The 16,617-nt window shown below is 52.0% G+C and overlaps 1 protein-coding gene across 1 annotated transcript in view; it reads left to right on the top strand.

Annotated features, from left to right (window-relative positions):
• STK32B (serine/threonine kinase 32B) overlaps positions 1–15,702 on the top strand; it is a 361,511-nt gene extending 345,809 nt beyond the window's left edge. The window contains exon 12 of the mRNA XM_021100993.1: positions 13,689–15,702. Coding sequence (XP_020956652.1) covers positions 13,689–13,827 — 139 coding nt within the window. The 3' untranslated portion in view covers positions 13,828–15,702. The remainder of the gene's footprint in view (positions 1–13,688) is intronic.

The following is a 16,617-nucleotide window of genomic DNA, read 5'->3' as shown; positions in this document are numbered from 1 at the left end:
AAACCACTCCGAGGAGGCGAGGGGGGAAGCTAGGATGTAGGAACAAAAGATTTGCAGGTACCCAGATTTGCAGTTTCTCTGGGAAGACAGAAAGGGCTGGGCTTCCTGAGTCCCCTCAGGGCTCACTGGCCCACCCTTGGGAGTGGCTGTCCACACACAGGTGACCACGACCCCTTTTCTTTTGCCCACTGCCTACAGCCCAGGAGGAAAGGGGGCCCATCAAGATCTAAGGCATAAAGCTGAAGGGGAGGTGCCTGCAGCCAGGCATACCTTTTACGGAAGTGTGCTGCTGGCCTTGTGAAGGTCACCACTAGTCACAGACAGCAGTCATCATGGATGGATTTTAGTGTTTTTCTAAATAGGAGGAGATTCGAGAATTGGGCTCATAAAATCTTCTCCTGCAAATATCCGACTGTCTGAAGACCTGAGCTTCCAGTTTTCCCAAAGCACAGAGGGCCTCCCTCCTCGTCTCCACCCTGAGCTCCACTTGGGGGGCGCTGCGGGTCGGCCGCTGTGGTGGTTCATGGTTGACTCCAGGTAGAGGCTGATGGCAGGTGCCAAACTTCAGTTCACAGCCTGCAGTGCCAAGGGGACATGGCTGGGCCTCTACTGCATCAGCTCCCATGGAAGAATCTCATTCAGTCATTTGACAGACACGTTGCAATGGGATCCTGGCCTGAGATCGGGAGACACAGAATCTAGCAGGACTATGTCCTCAGGATGCTCAAAGCCTGCAGGGGAGATGCTGAGATGCAGACGTGCTCAGACCACTGGGGGCTGTGGAGGAGACGCCCTGGGCCTGACCTCTCTGGACCTCGGTTTCTGAACAGAGAACAAAGTTAAAATCAGCACAGCCCAATTTTCTGGAAATGCAGCTATTAGCATTGGTTAATGGTCTCAGCTGGCAAAAGGCCACCGAGCCAGGTGGAGCGTCTGCTTCCAGGGACTGGTCAGGGCTTGCAAGGTCTGGGCAGCTGAGCCTCCATTCGTTTGGGAAAGGCACTGTGGGGCTGGTCCTCCTATGTTGGCCGAAGATCTTTGCAGGGATGATTTTTTCCAAAAGGTCTTTTCAGGAGCGACTGGCAAGGGTTTGCAGAATAAGAAGCCCCTGGTGAGAACAGGAGTTTGAGGAGCTGAATTTTCTATCCACGTCCTCGCTTAAAGAAATAAAACACGGAAAACATATTAAGCTGCTTTCAGAGCCCTTGAAAACATCACATTTTAAAAAGTGAATACTGCACCTGTTACATTTTAAAATACTCTTAACAGGAGTTCCGGTCGTGGCTCAGTGGTTAACGAATCCGACTAGGAACCATGAGGTTGCAGGTTCAATCCCTGGCCTCATTCAGTGGGTTAAGGATCCAGCGTTGCCATGAGCTGTGGTGTGGGTCACAGACACGGCTCAGATCCCGAGTTGCTGTGGCCCTGGCGTAGGCTGGCAGCTACAGCTCCGATTGGACCCCTAGCCTGGGAACCTCCATATGCCGCAGGAGCAGCCCTAGAAAAGGCAAAAAGACCAAAAAAAAAAGAAAAAATACTCTTAAAATAACTGTACATGATTTAATGGTTTTAGATCGTGTTCCTTTAACTCGGGGTTTCTCAGCCTCGGCACTAGTGATACGCATTGACTGTTGACATCAGTTCTATGAGGTGGGGCCAGTCCCGTGCATCGTAGGAAGTTTAGGAGAAACTGACCTCTACGCATTGGATAATATCAGCAGCACCTCCGCAGCCATGACGCAAAAATGACCTGGGCGTGGCCACATGTCCCCAGGCGTGAGAAAGAAGCCTTGCTCTGATCCTTACTCATCACATTTCCCTGAGGTCCTTATTGTCATCATTATTAGTCGTAGTATTATTATTCTCGAGCTCTTGCAGGTCTGAACTGGAACATGAACGACTTGAAACCTAATCTTCCATCCACCAGACTCTGGGCTCTTTCTGCTGCATGTGCTTTCCTCCTACTCAGCCTCCCCATCGTGCCGGGTACCGGGGATGCAGTGGGAGCAAGGTTCTCGTGGTGGTACCATCCAGGGTTCTTGACTTCCTTACTCACGAAAAATCGATAAGAAGCCAGACAGGAATTTCAGGCAAGGCTTTATCGGGGGTCCTGCTGTGGCGGGGGTAGCGGGGAAGTGAAAGCAACGGGTTCCCTGGCTCCCTTAGATGGGGTGAGGGTAGGGGTGGGTCCAGGGTGGGGCCTGAGGGCTGGCTTAGGTAGTCCGCCCACCCCTTTGGTGGCGGCGTGTGCAGTGCGCCTGCGTAGTACCCTGCTTTTGCTCCGGGCTCCTCAGACGTGGTACTTGGTCTTGTAGTTTGTTCATATCCTGTTCATCATTTGCCCCAGCTGCACCTGCCTGCGGCTATTTTCAGTTCCTTAGAGTTTCTTTGTATGTTGTTGCTCGAGGAGGTGTTTGTCCAGGTACAAGCCCTGCAGCCACTGCAGCAGAGGGTTCCAGGACCCAGGTGCCAGCCTTTCTCAGTGGGGCTCACATCCTGGCGGAATGAGCTCTGCGGGGAGGGAGCGAGTGGTGTCTCTGGGGGCTTCTCTCCCGGCATCTAGGTGGGGCAGTGGCTTGCACGGAGCAGATGGTCATCAGGGCTCATTTCTGCGGGGCACCGGCGCTCTGACCTTTAGTCTGACCTTCCATCCTGTGAGCAGTTACTTTCAGTCCTTTTGCAGCTGAAGAAGGGCGGGGACAGAGCAGGTGCAAGGCGAGGGCTCATGGCTAAGAGGCAGCAGGAGGAAGATTAGGAAGAGGCATTCTGGCTCCAGAGCCCAGGCACTGCATCAAAATTCAGAGGCCCCGCACTGTGTACGTGAAATGGACACACTTGCCACTAGTCTTATAAGCGCCCTCTGTTGGTGAACCTGGACATTGCAGGCGCAAGACAACCCAAGTTAATGTGATACAGCGGCACTTCGGCCCTCCAGAGAACACGCAGCACAAACCACGGCCACACTTTGCTGGGGATGGGGCTGGGGAGCTGGACCAAGACCACGATGACGAGGTAAACAATCAGCGGATCCAAAGTGAGCTGACTTCATCTGTCCAGGTGGCATCCCGACTGGGTGCCGGCCTTGGAGGTTCCCCAGCAGTTAGACAGGGACCCTCCATTGTGGCCTGGAGCCACTGGGAGCTGAGGCCAAAGAGACCCAGGAATACAGTTCATCTCAGGCTTGGGAATCAGGCAGACAGGGCAGGTCCTGGTCCTCTGTTCTCAGGGGGGACCCTTGCAAGTCCCACACCCGCTGAGCCATAGGCTCCTCATCTGTGCCATCAAGGGCTGTGTATCCATGACTCCTTGGCTTTACCAAGGTCTGTGTCATCTGCAAAGTACCCCTTCTTAGCTCTTCAGCAACCCACAGGGAAGGAAAGAAAGGGGCACACCTGCTTTTCCCAGATTAACCTGTGAAACGAGGAAGACCACTCCCGCTGGCTCCCCCCCCACTAACTCCTGTGCGAGGAAGACGCCGACTCGGAGAACCCAGCCTCTGAGGTCAAGGCCAGTGTGTTGAGGTTCTCTCCTGTCTTTGAGAACTTAGATTTTCTAGGTGAAGGTAAACAAGAAGGGCCGCTACCGGTCGAGAGCATTTTCTTGTATCCTGGGCTTAGGGGTGGGAGGCCCCCTTGCAGCCACCCCTTCACCCAGTTCTCATTGTGAGTCTGTCCTTAGGTGTTTTTTGCCCATTTCCCAGTCAGGGAACCTGATAAAAGCATAGCTGTGGCCTCAGTGGTGTCTCTGAGGCAGGGGGAGGGAGAGGCCAGGCAACCGAGTGAGAAGAGCCAGGCTCCCTGGGAACCCAGCTACGCAGAGCAGGCTTTGCCCAAGTACAAGAAAACAGCCACGGAAAATCAGCTCAGTGGCCCGGAACAGTGGCAGGAAGAATTTCAGCCCCAGATGAAAGTGTCTTATGAAAACTCTAGCTCCATGAAAACTCTAGGAAATCACACAGGGTCAGACGGTCTCTGACTTAGAATCTTTTGCTAAGCCATGGTTGGACTTAGCATTTTTTTTACTTTTTTGTTGTTGTTGTTGTTGTTTTGGCATGGCATATGGAGGTTCCCAGGCTAGGGGTCAAATCAGAGCTGTAGCCACCGGCCTACGACAGAGCCACAGCAACATGGGATCCGAGCCAGGTCTGCAACCTACCCCACAGCTCACGGCAACAGCAGATCCTTAACCCACTGACCAAGGCCAAGGATCGAACCTGCATCCTCATGGTTCCTAGTCAGATTCGTTAACCACTGAGCCACAATGCAAACACCCCATTTTTTTTACTTTATGATGGCGTGAAAACAATATGCACTCAGTAGAAACCATACCTCGAATCCTGAATTTTGACCTTTTCCCAGGCTAGCGGTATGCGGTACAATACTCTCTTGTGATGCTGGGCTGCAGCAGCTCCCAGTCAGCCCCATGATCACAAGCGTAAACCACCAACACACTTAACAAGTGTCCCGTATTCTGATAACCATTCTGTTTTCTCACATTTAGTAAAACATTCACTGCATTACATGAGATAGTCAACACTTTATTATAAAGTAGGCTTTGTGTTAAGTGATTTTGTCCGGCTGGAGGCTGATGTAGGCGTTCTTTCTGAGCACGTTTAAGGAAGGCTGAGCGGAGCATTGGTATTCGGTAGGTCAGCTATGCTAAATGCATTTGCGACTTAGGATATTTTCAACTTGCAAGGGGTTTATCAGGGTGTGTGTGTGTGTGTGTGTGTGTGTGTGTGTGTGTGACATATACTTAAGCCCGATGGCCTAATCTATACAAGTTGTGGCTCTAGGAATCCAGAGAGACAGATACCAGCATAAACGGTAAATTCGCTGAGACCATTCTGGCTGCCAGGGATGGAAACAAAAAGTAAATAGAGTTCCTGTTGTGGCGCAGAGGAAAAGAATTCAACTAGGAACCATGAGGTTGCAGGTTTGATCCCTGGCTTTGCTCAGTGGGTTAAGGATCTGGCATTGCCGTGAGCTGTGGTGTAGGTCACAGACACAGCTCGGATCCCTCATTGCTGTGGCTGTGGCTGTGGTGTAGGCTGGCAGCTGTAGCTCCAATTCAACCCCTAGCCTGGAACTTCCATATGCTGCGAGTGCAGCCCTAAAAAGCAAAAAAAAAAAGCAAATATTCTTCAGTGAAATGGGAACTTACTGGAGGACTTGTGTAGCCGCAGGAAGTACTGGGGTACCATGTGACCCCAAAGTAATGGGGACCAGGGCAGGCTCTCCCCTTCCTTCTAACAGTGATTCCTTTTTCTCTGCGCATCACAGTCATTTTCTTTTACTGTAAGCCAGCTCTTTCTACACAGTGGAAGATGGGAGTGCTGAGAGCTCCAGAGTCTCCCGGCTCTGCCACCAAACTCAAGAAAGTTGATAAAACCGGGAGCTGGGGAAAGGCGAGAAGGAGAATGCTTTCCTGATCTCAAATTCAAGTATCCCAGGGAATGGGAATGGCTCTGATTGGCCCAGCTTGGGTCAGGTGCTACTCCCTGGACCAATCAAATCTGGCCACTGGAGAACTCTGATTGGTGCTGTTTGAGTCATGTGCCTACCCTTAGGCCAATCAACGTAAGAAAGAGAGGTAACGTTTATAAAAACATTAGAAAGGTAAAATGCTGGCAGTCCATTCCACTTGGATAGTAAGGGTGATAACATAGAGTAAATAGAGGCCAGGAGAGGAAAGAATAGGGAGTGACAGATGGGGAGAGCCGAGGAAGATTAATAAAGAAAAGGCAGGTGGTCCCTCTTGGCTTTCTTTCTTTCTCTCTTCCTCTGGGCAGGTGGAACATGGTAGCAGTACATGGATGGGGCAGGGGAATAGAGAACAAGGGAGGGTTTACTGTCCAGGCTTGGAAGTACCAGCCACAAAATGGACACTAATTAGACCTCTTGGCCATCAAATAGTTCATTTCTAGAGTTCCCATTGTGGCTCAGGGGGTTAAGAACCCGACTAGTGTCTTTAAGGATGCAGGTTCAATCCCTGGCTTTGCTCAGTGGGTTAAGGACCCGCCATTGCCACAAGCTGTGGCATAGGTCACAGATGTGGCTCAGATAGATCCCTTGTGGCTGTGGCTGTGGTGTAGGCTGGCAACGGCAGCTCTGATTCCACCCCTAGCCCAGGAACTTCCATATGCTGCAGGAGTGGCCCTTAAAAAAAAATGTAATTGCTTCCGCAGGGTTTCCCATGGAACTGTCTGGCCCAGACTTGGACGGAGGCCGTTATTCACCCACAAAACAGTGTCTGGACCTCCAGATCCCCCTCTCTGAGCCAAGATAGATGCAAACCCCCAATCTTTGCAATCTTACAACAGCCAAGGTCTGTTTCCTGCTCCCACTCTTGTGTCCCTGCCCTGTCAGCCAGGTGGGCACGGCTCCCCCATCACCATCCTCCTCCTCACTCCAGGACCCACACGGAAGGAGCCTCCCAGGAACTGTGCAGGGACAGTGACAGAGGAAAAGAAACCTTGGGAAGGTCTTGCATGGGCAAAGCAGCAGCCTGGCGGTAGCACTTCTCTTCATGCTCATTGGCCAGAACTCATCACATGGTCCCTCGCAGCCCTAAGGGAGCCCGGACGCACGGTCTTGCCATGTGACCAAAGAGGGGACGATCAGAAAGTGAGGTGAACAGCAGTCATGACTCCCCATCCATCAGGGCCTCACCCGCATGAGTGAGGACCCAGCGAGCCAGCTCGGACATAAACGGCCAGCCTCACCTCTGCATCTAGAGAGAATCTGCTGGTGCCGGTGTACAGGGAGGTGCACTTAGCTGGGAAGATGGGCAGAGCCACGTCCTTTGAGCATGGGCTGCCCTCTGAAAAGCGGTGTGACCGACCACCGGCCCCTCGTCCTGTGTCGTAGGTGTTATTAATTCTTATCCAGAAGGGGTGGGGGAAGGTGTTAAAAGAGGAAGTGCTGAGTGAGAATCCAGGAAACAGGTCGCAACCCCCATCACTCGGAAACTGGGAGCTGCCACTCCTTCTGTTTTCCCCGCGCTCACCTATTTGCAGAGGCAGGTGGGGAGCGAGAGGATGCTTAGTAAGGTAACCCTGCACACTTTGCTGTATCAGCCCCATGGTCTGGCGGACTCCAGCGGAAGGGTCCCTCAAATAGGTTTTGCTTCAGGCAATGGCAGATAAAAGAGACGGAATTTGAATGCTTCTGGCCAAAGGCTGTTATTGAATTTGGGAGATGAGTATGGCATTCCAGATAATCTCCCCTCAAGGTGATGAGGGTTGAAAATGGAATGGCCAGTTATACTGAGCTTTTACTTAAGGAGGGGACAGCACATGGGGGACTGGAAAGCTGTGGTGTCAGTCAGAGCTGCAGAGAATACACTCCAAGGGTAATTTATTTCCAAAGGACCCTTTGCAAAGGTGTGGCTGTAAGAGCATCACAGAGGCAGGTGCAGTCAACTGGGGCTTCAGAGGAGGCAAGGGGTTCCCGCCTGGAGGCTGAAAGTGATGAGAGGGAGGCCATCCAGGGAGAAAGCTACCTAGATTGGAACAAGGACCTCCCAGTGTTCCCAGAAGCTTCAGGTGACAGTGCAGGAGGCGGGCTGGGACTGCGATGCCCAAACTTGACTGCCTCTGCTCCTTCTGATTTCTGCCAGGGCTCCCCATTGTCCAAGCCCAGTTGCAAACCCAAGAGCTTGGGAGGCTTTGATATGATTCCTACAAGTCAGATTCCCCCAGCAGGAGAGCAGACAGTTGGAGAGGGGGGCAGAGTGGACCTGGGGGACAATGGAAGGCGGTCAGCTCGGAGGGCTTCTAAGAATTGAAGGAGTGTCCCTTGAGAGAGAAATGGGAGCCCTCTGAATAATTCTGGGAAGCAAACCAAAGGGCGTTGAATGGGGAGGAGCTATTAGGCAGAAGACGTGTGTGTGTGTGTGTGTGTGTGTGTGTGTGTGTGTGTGTGTGTGTGTGTGTTTAGGGCTGAACCCACAGCATATGGAGGTTTGCAGGCTAAGGGTCCAATTGAAGTTGTAGCTGCCAGTCTACACCACAGCCACAGCAACGCAGGATCCGAGCTGCGTCTGTGACCTACACCACAACTCATGGCAATGCCAGATCCTTAGCCCAGTGGGCGAGGCCAAGGAACGAACCCGAATCTTTGTGGATACGAGTCAGGCTCGTAGTCCACTGAGCCCCAGGGGGAACTCCAGGCAGCAGATTTCTCATTTCACTTCTACGGGAAGGAAAAGTTTCTAAGGACTCGATCAGTTCCCACATGAAACGGGCTCTCTTGGGAGGGGGGCGGGGGCGGAGGTTGGGTTAAGACGGGCTGGCCTCTGCTAGGGATGCTAGAGAAGGGATCCTTGCAGTGCAGAAGCAATCAGACCACGTGACTCTTTGCTTCTTCTCTTCAATATCCATCCCCCATCCCCAAGCAGACAACCATTGTTCACTTTGGTATGTGTGCTTCCAGAACTTTCCGGGAACTTCGACTCTGTTATTCATGAACCATAGAGAGGTAATATACCTACTAGCTAAGAGCACAGCGTCTGGAATCAGACTGCCTGGTTTTGAATCCTGATCCATGCGAGCTTTGTGACCTGAGGCCTCACAGTAGTGCCTCAGTTTCCTCATCTGTAAAACGGGGTGTTAAGACCTCCTCCACGTGAAGGACCATTGTAAGGACCAGTGAGATTACAGATGTTAAGCACTTAACAGCCCCTGTGGCACGGTCAGTCAGCACTGCCCGTGAGTTTGCTAGTAATAGTAATTATGTACAAAATTATCAGACCAACATAGTACCGTATCAATTAAGTCCCATGTCAAATGCTATTTTGCCTTCATTTTTTTAACCAATATGGATACAGACACGCAAAATAACAACCTGTCCCAACTTCCTCAGCCACGAGACAAGAAACTCCATGTGTGTTTACTCATGCAGATTCTTCTCTGCAAGGGCTGTGAGCTCGCCAGTCCTGCCACGGGTCAGCCAGTTTTTGTCCAGCTAGGATACCCTCTTTCTCCATAATTAAGACCGGCATCCTTTTCCCCTTGGTGTATTGAGAAGGAGCCTCTGCCAAGCTGTGCACACGGGCTGCCAATGAGTGGTGGAGACCTGGCTGGGCATTTACTCCTGAGCTCACCTGCCTAGCTTTCCCGCACACTTTAACTGTGCACCTGCTCCAGGCCAGTCACTTTGCCGGCTGCTCTGAGGCCACAGGTGGCAGGCTGGGTGCCCAGAGGAGAAGAAATCCACCACCAGGCCAGAAACCCGGTTCCAGCTGCCAGCTCCATGCCTGGCCTTCCCTGGTTTGCAGGCCCCCCTGGACCCCACCGTGGCTCATGAGGCTGGATTCACTTCCTCTGAGCCTGTTGTCCTGTTTCACCCACTTCTGGGTCCTGCCCCTCGGCCAGTCTGTGTGTAGCCCTTTCTAGACCCCTTCACTCCTCCGTGTCCTCTGTCTTGATCCGCCAGAAGGAGGTGTGCAGAACACCTGTGGGGACCTCCTTGTTGGGAGGCATTCATCAGAACTGCGGCCGGGGAGTTCCCATCATGGCGCAGTGGTTAACAAATCTGACTAGGAACCATGAGGTTGCGGGTTCGGTCCCTGCCCTTGCTCAGTGGGTAAATGATCCAGCATTGCCGTGAGCTGTGGTGTAGGTTGCAGACGCGGCTCGGATCCTGCGTTGCTGTGGCTCTGGCATAGGCCAGGGGCTACAGCTCCGATTGGACTCCTAGCCTGGGAACCTCCATATGCCGTGGGAGCGGCCCAAAAAAATAGCAAAAAGACAAAAAAAAAAAAAAGAACTGCACCTGGAAGTTATGCTTTTCTAACTGATCCTCAATTTCTCCATCTGTGAAATGGGTGCATCTCCACACTGCAGCCATCATCACAAAAACCCCTGCCTTTATAAAGTGCCTGTTACAGGGCAGATGGCTACTCCGCATCAGTTCATCTTCTCCTTTAGAGAGGTGGTGTTGTGGGAGTTCCCTGGTGGCCCAGCAGTGAGGCATCTGTTGTTGTCACTGCTGTGGCTCAGGTCACAGCCATGGCGTGGACTCGATCCCTGGCTTGGGAACTTTAGCTGTGGATGGGGCCAAAAAAAAAAAAGGTGGTCTTGCAGCCAGTTACAGATAAGAGAGAGGCGAGTTCCCCCAAACCCCTCAGCCAGAGATGGTGAAGCTGGGGTCCTGATCGGATTCTCTGTGGCTCCAAAGCCTGCTTTCTGCCACCACGCTGCAGGGCCACGCCGCGATTCTGCACAGTTCAGGAGACAAAAGGGACAACCAATGAAATGATGGGAATAGATGCGGAAGCACTTGAAGTATGTTCCTTTCTCTTCCTTTTTTTTTTTTTTCTTCCTTTTATGGTGGCACCTACGGCATATGGAAGTTCCCAGGCCAGGGGTCAAATTGGAGCTGTAGCCACAGCAATGTCAGATCTGAGCTGCGTCTGCGACTTACACCACAGCTCACAGCAACACCAGATCCTTAATCCACGTCCTCATGGACGTTATGTCAGGTCCTTAACCCGCTGAGCCACAACGGGAACTCCCATCTTCGTTTTTTAAAGCGCGTGGCACAAAGGAAAGCTGGTTGCCCTCGAACAGGAGGCCAGGCTGTACCCAGGGTTTAACGCCGCAGTTCAATGTCGGTAGTAAACTGACGCCATCCTCAGGGCGTGAAATAGTTTAATTTGAAATCAGTTTGACTGCTCACCACTTAGTTTTAGTTTTGTGCAGTGCTTTGCCTTTGATTCTGGTCCAATTTATTGCAGATTTTAACGTGTCCTTTTCTCGTTGATGGAGGGTCTCCGTCTCAGAGTGCTTCCTTCTGGCGTCCACTGCCCGAGTTCGGGAGGTTTGAGAACATTTACTTCTGTCACTCGGGATTCTGGTCACAAAGCTGACAATTAATTTGATAAGTTGGCTGAGGAAATGAAATGTTCCTGCCATCGCGGAGATAACTAGCCAATTTGCATCAGCAGACTTGGCTGTGTCTACTAAGATATGTAAAACCCTTTTTCATTTCCTCCTGAATTATAGAGAACGGGGCTCTGGGCTAGTCACGTAAGTGAGCTCTCGGGGCCAACCATCTGGTGTCATATCCTTGTCTTGGTCCATGGGTTCCTATTAGAGCAAACTGAGCCTTTCTAAATCCTCCAGAATGTGGAAAAATCATTCTCTGCTCTCCTCTTTCCAGGTCCATATTGAACGGCGTCTGAGTCCATGGAAAGAGCAGGGTTCTTAGAGGCAGACAGCCCTGGATTTGAATCCAGCCTCCCCCAGATTACGTGGCTAATAATCAGTGGACAGACAGCCCTGGATTTGAATCCAGCCTCCCCAAATCACGTGGCTAATAATCAGGGACAGAACCAGACAGCCTGGCTCTAAGCCCGGGCTCTAAATGCCATGCGGTACTGCTGCCTTCCGGCAGAGCCTTTGTCACCGTGAATGTCCACTATTCGCTCTCTGTCCTGCCCCCAACCCCTTCAGCTGTGAGCCTGGCACACAGACCGTGCTGGTGGGCAGGATAAGCAGAAGGAAAGGGCAGTGGATGGGTAGGGGGACATTGCTCAGATGGGTGGATGGCAGTGATGGATGGAGATTTGGGAGTAGATGGATGACTGGATGGGCAGAGGGGTAGTGGGCGGATGGAGAGGTGGGTGGGTGGATAGCCAATGCATAGGCGATAGATCTGGGGTAGCCGTGTGGGTGGATGGGTAAATGGGCTCTTGGAGGGATCGGTGGATGGTGCGCAGTGAACAGACGGCATGGCGGGATGAATAGATAAGTAGAGAGGTGGACGATACGTAGACGAGTGGGTGGAGGGATGCATTGATGGGTGGATGGATAATAAATGGACCAGGTGGGTGGATGGTGTCTGGATAAGAGGTACAGGGGTGGGTAGGTGAATAGGGACGTGGATAAGGGGAAGACAGGGAGGTGAGCAGGGGTGGACAGGTGGGGGAGGGGCAGAAAATTGGCTGGCTGGCAGGATGGATGGGCAGATGGGTAAGCAAATGGAAGAATATCTGGATAGGTAGGTAGAAAGAGCATGGGTAGGTGGATGGTGGGTGGATGGTGGATGGTTGGTAGGTGGGTAGGAATGTAGACTTAGTAGAAAGAACCCAGGCTTTGAAGCCTCCCGGAACTAGATCAGAATCCAGTCCTATAGGCCTGGAGATAGATGGGCGTATGTCTAGAGAGGCTTCTTTGCTTCTTGATTCTGCCTCCTGGTCTCACACTGAACCTGGTGCTGAGTTGCAAGGGGCATGACTCATACCTCTTATACTTGCTGCTCTGGGTCTCCAGCGCTCTTCTCATACTGTTCCCCATGTGAGCCTCCAGAGAGGAGGGGAGACTTGAAACAGCTAGTTCTACTCTCTAAAATAGCTCTGGCCAAAAGGAGGGTCTAAAGCGGCTGAAACTGTCACCTCCAGAAAGGATTCTGGTCCACCCTGCAATAATCAGGCTCACTTTCTCGGCCCTGCCTCACTGGTGCCCCTTCATTTTTCATACCACCTGCCCCGCCTCTTCCCCGCTTCGCACTTCCCATGCCAATCCTTAAAGCCCAGCTCAAAGGCTGCCCCCTCCAGGAAGCCTCACCGATCCACAATAGACTTCAGACTCCATCTCTCCCTCATTCCTGGGTTCCAGTCTTTATAATGCAGCTTTTGAAGCTTTATTTGGCATCATGATCAGAGAGTACAGAAGTCTAGAGATAGTAAGGCTAGCTAGGCTATGTTTGGGCATTTTAAAATAAACACCTATTCATTTACATAAAAATCAATTATATAAATAACTGAATTGCTTTGCTGTACCCTGAAGACTAACACCACATAAATCAACAATCCTTCAATACAAAATTTTTTTCTTTTTACAGCCACGCCTGTGGCATATGGAAGTTCCCAGGCTCAGGGTCAAATCAGAGCTGCAGCTGCCAGCCACAGCCACAGCCACGCCTGAGCCAAGCTGCACCTGCGACCTACACCACAGCTTGCAGCCACCCTGGATCTTTAACCCACTGAGCGAGGCCATGGGATCCAATCCACATCCTTGTGGACACTGTGGCAGGTTCTTAATTAACCTACTGGGTCCCAACAGGAACTCCTCAATAAAGTGTTTTTAAAGAAAAAAGTTAGGCTCCCTCGACGCCATTGTTATGGGATATTTCCTCCGTCTGGATGCTCATCTGCTCGGATGTTTGTTTGGGGGCAGTTCGTCTAGCATCCATCTCCCCTGTCAGGTGGTACCCGAGGAGGACAGAGAGCCTGACTGCTTTGCTGGCCAGGGTTCCCTCTGCCCCCGAGCGTGGCGGCTGGTCCGTCAGGGGGCATCAGTACCTAGGAGTGAAGATGTGTAAGGATCACCCCGTTACCTACCGTGAGAACTTAGGCAACGGACACGCGTGATCTCGTGGACTTCACAAGGAGCCCCAGGGTAGGAACCGCTCTCTCCATTTGACAGATGGGGAAGCTGAGGCTCTGAGGGTTCCCTCATCAGAGGTGCCTGAGCTGGGTTTGGACCCCAGCCTGCCTGGCTCCAGGCACAGCCTCCTGGCCCCCGTGGTGGTTGCGCTTCCCCAGGGCCAGCAGGAGGTGTGGACTGAAGGCCCCTCCATCGTTCTGCTTGTCCAATCACGTCCCAGGACATCCCTCCCTGCCCCATCCCCCATCCCCCGCTCCGCATCACTCACCCAGGTCTGTGCTGTGCTTGTTGGCAGGCTGAGGAGACAGCAAGGGCAGAGCGGCCAGCTCTTGGACACGGACAGCCGAGCCGGGAGCCAGGCCCCGAGCAAGCTCCAGGACGGATGCAACAACAACATTCTGGCCCACGCCTGCTCCCGTGGCTGCAGCAGCTAAGCACCTGCCTGCGGCTTCCGGGGCACGGGGGGCCTGCACACACTTCTGGCACAGAGGGGCCCTGCCCACCAGGAGCCCCTCTCTGTGCCAGGATTGGTCCCCGTCTCACCCCTAACAAGATCAGATGCAGAGAGAGCCCCGGACTCGGAGCAGGAGCGCCTGGCTTCTGGTCCTCGCTGCCTGGCTGATCCCCTGCACGACTGTGGACAAGCCTTGCCCTCTCTGTGCCTCTGTTTTCACATCTGCCAAGACGAAATAGCTGTCTGCGCCACCTCTAATTCCAAGGTTATTGGAAGAATCGCATTGGGTAGCAGACACGCAAAACCTTTGACATGTATAAAATTGTTTATACGGCAAGAAAGAACCTGAGTATTTGAAGTGCACGCCCATCCCCCAAAGCAACGAGACCATCGCAACGCTGCAACTCCATTCCTCCTGGCTCCCAAGACAGGACTTTCCAAAAGGCAACCCTTGAACATCTGATGTGTTTGGCCAACCTATGGAAACACCATGCCCCAGTCCTGGAGCAGAACCGGACGTGTCTTCCTTTGCCTCCGCCAAGCCAGCATTTGCGACCTTCTAAGGTGGTGGGTGTGGCCTGCAGCCCCGCCTGGTCCCCAAGGATCTGCCACTGCAGGTGCACCTCTCCCCCCATTCACAGAAGACGGCGGCCCATCCCCTGCAGCTTCCATTTCAGCAGGTCTCCACTCCATCCCACCCGCTGGCTGGGATGCAGGAAGGTGCCCATCCAGATCCAGTCCCCGACCATCGGTCACTCCTATAGGGTGTCAGCAGTTCCTCCTCCCCAAACCCAGCCCCACAGCACAACTCACAGCTCGGAGTGTCTGTCCCCGTCCAGAGCGTTCTTTCCTGGAAAGTTCTGACGTCACCTCATCAGCGTGGTCTTAAGAGGGTCTCCAACTGCCATCAAGGAGGTGGCTCCACACTGATAAGTTAGGAAGCCCAGGGGGTGATAAAGTTTATTCTAGAGGCATGTGAGCCCACACAGAGAGCAGACTATTTCAAGATCTGTTCAGGGAGCGCTTTGTCTTTGAATAAGAAAGCTTGGACTTGGATCCAGGACTGTGGTCAGAAGAGCAGTAAACCCTGCTGGGCACTGACCAGAAGACCTCAGGCAAATCACACACTCAGCTGAGTGTCAGCGTCCTCGTTTTAAAATGAGGTTAATAAAACTAACCCTCTGGGTTGCTCGAGGGTGAAAGAAGACCCTGTGTGTTCCGCCCTCAGCACACGCGGCTCTGGGAACGGTAGCTGTTTTGGGTCCCAGCAGCATCGCCAGAAATGTTCCTGTTTCACGCATTTGGCAGGTCTGTTTCCTGCCGAGAGAAACAAGTCAAGTGTTTAGAATTCTTGGAACTTTTCTTCCTGGAGTCTCGGATATCCGTCCATTCCTGTGAAAATTCAATTGTGCTTTAATGCCTCATGCAGCTTTCACTTTTTATGTTGTAAGTCAGTCCTTGGGACCGGCGGTGCCATTTCTGAGATTTCTTAAGAGACGTTTTAAGCTCTCCTGTGGTTTTACATTTTTATTTGAAAAAAGTTAAGAAGCGCTCGTGGTTTCCCTCTGTCACATGTAGGCTATTTCCAGATGCGGTTGCCCATGTGTCCACTTGTCTTGCACCCTTTTTGTGTGTTTTTTTGTTCTTCGTTCCCTCTTGGCACCGTCCTGTCCCCCCTGGGAAATACAGGGCTGCTTCTTTCTTCACCGTGACCCCAGCGGCCCTTGGGATTCCTCCTTGGCTTTGGGTTCCTGAATTAGGGGCAGGAGCTGGAAGATGCTGGACTTTCCTGGCTCTGTTCACGTCGGCCTTGATCCTTGTTCAGAATAAACCATTTCTTGGACATTCTTTCTTACAACTTTGTCCTTATTCAGGATTGGGTGGGATGGGCAATGCCCCCCGAGAGTCGAGTTTAATGAGAAACGTGGAGACGGGGCGTGGGGTGGTGGGGAGCCTATGCAGGCAGTGATGTGTTTCCTTTGCCTACAGAATAAAACCCAACAAGGCAATTCGAGGCTCTCTCCGACTTGATCACGGTTCATGAAACTAACAAATTTTCTAAATCGAGTATACTCCAATAAAATTTACCTTAAACAAACAAACAAACATAATACACCCATTCCCACAGTATATCGCTCCAGTCCAGTTGTAGGGCAGGCAATCCTAGAGAAACATGTACCCAAGCAAGAATTTGCATTAGGATTCTCTTTATGATGTGAGATTCGGGCACAGCAGGATGAGCTGAAAATTGATAACATCTGTAGGGCTTTCCCGTCTCCACTGAAATATATCTTAGGCTTCTCGTGCCAATCATTTTAAATGGGTTAGGAGTTCACGCTGTGGCCCAATGGGAACAAACCCGACTAGTGTCCATGAGGATGTGGGTTCGATCCCTGGCCTCACTCAGTGGGTTACTGATCCAGCATTGCCGTGAGCTGTGGTGTAGGTCACAGACACAGCTCGGATCCTGAATGGCTGTGGCTGTGGTATAGGTTGGCAGCTGCAGCTCCGATTTGACTGCAAGCCTGGGAACTTCCATATGCCTTGGGTGCAGCTCTAAATAGCAAAAAAAAAAATTAAAAAATAAAAATAAAAACAGGTCATATGTATAGTGATAGTAAACCGTAGGCTGCAGGCTCTGAGTCCCTTCCACTTACTGGCAGGTATCACAGTATATTGTCCAGAATCCTCCTGAAATCTGCCTAAGCAACCTCAGTGTACTGTCATGTTAGCTAAATGGTCCCCCTCCCCACCCCTGGGGAAAAGGGGA

Source organism: Sus scrofa, chromosome 8 (genome assembly GCF_000003025.6).
Source record: "Sus scrofa isolate TJ Tabasco breed Duroc chromosome 8, Sscrofa11.1, whole genome shotgun sequence".
NCBI lineage: Eukaryota > Metazoa > Chordata > Mammalia > Artiodactyla > Suidae > Sus > Sus scrofa.
Note: the sequence above shows the minus strand (reverse complement) of the source record. Positions and strands in the feature narration are given on the sequence as shown.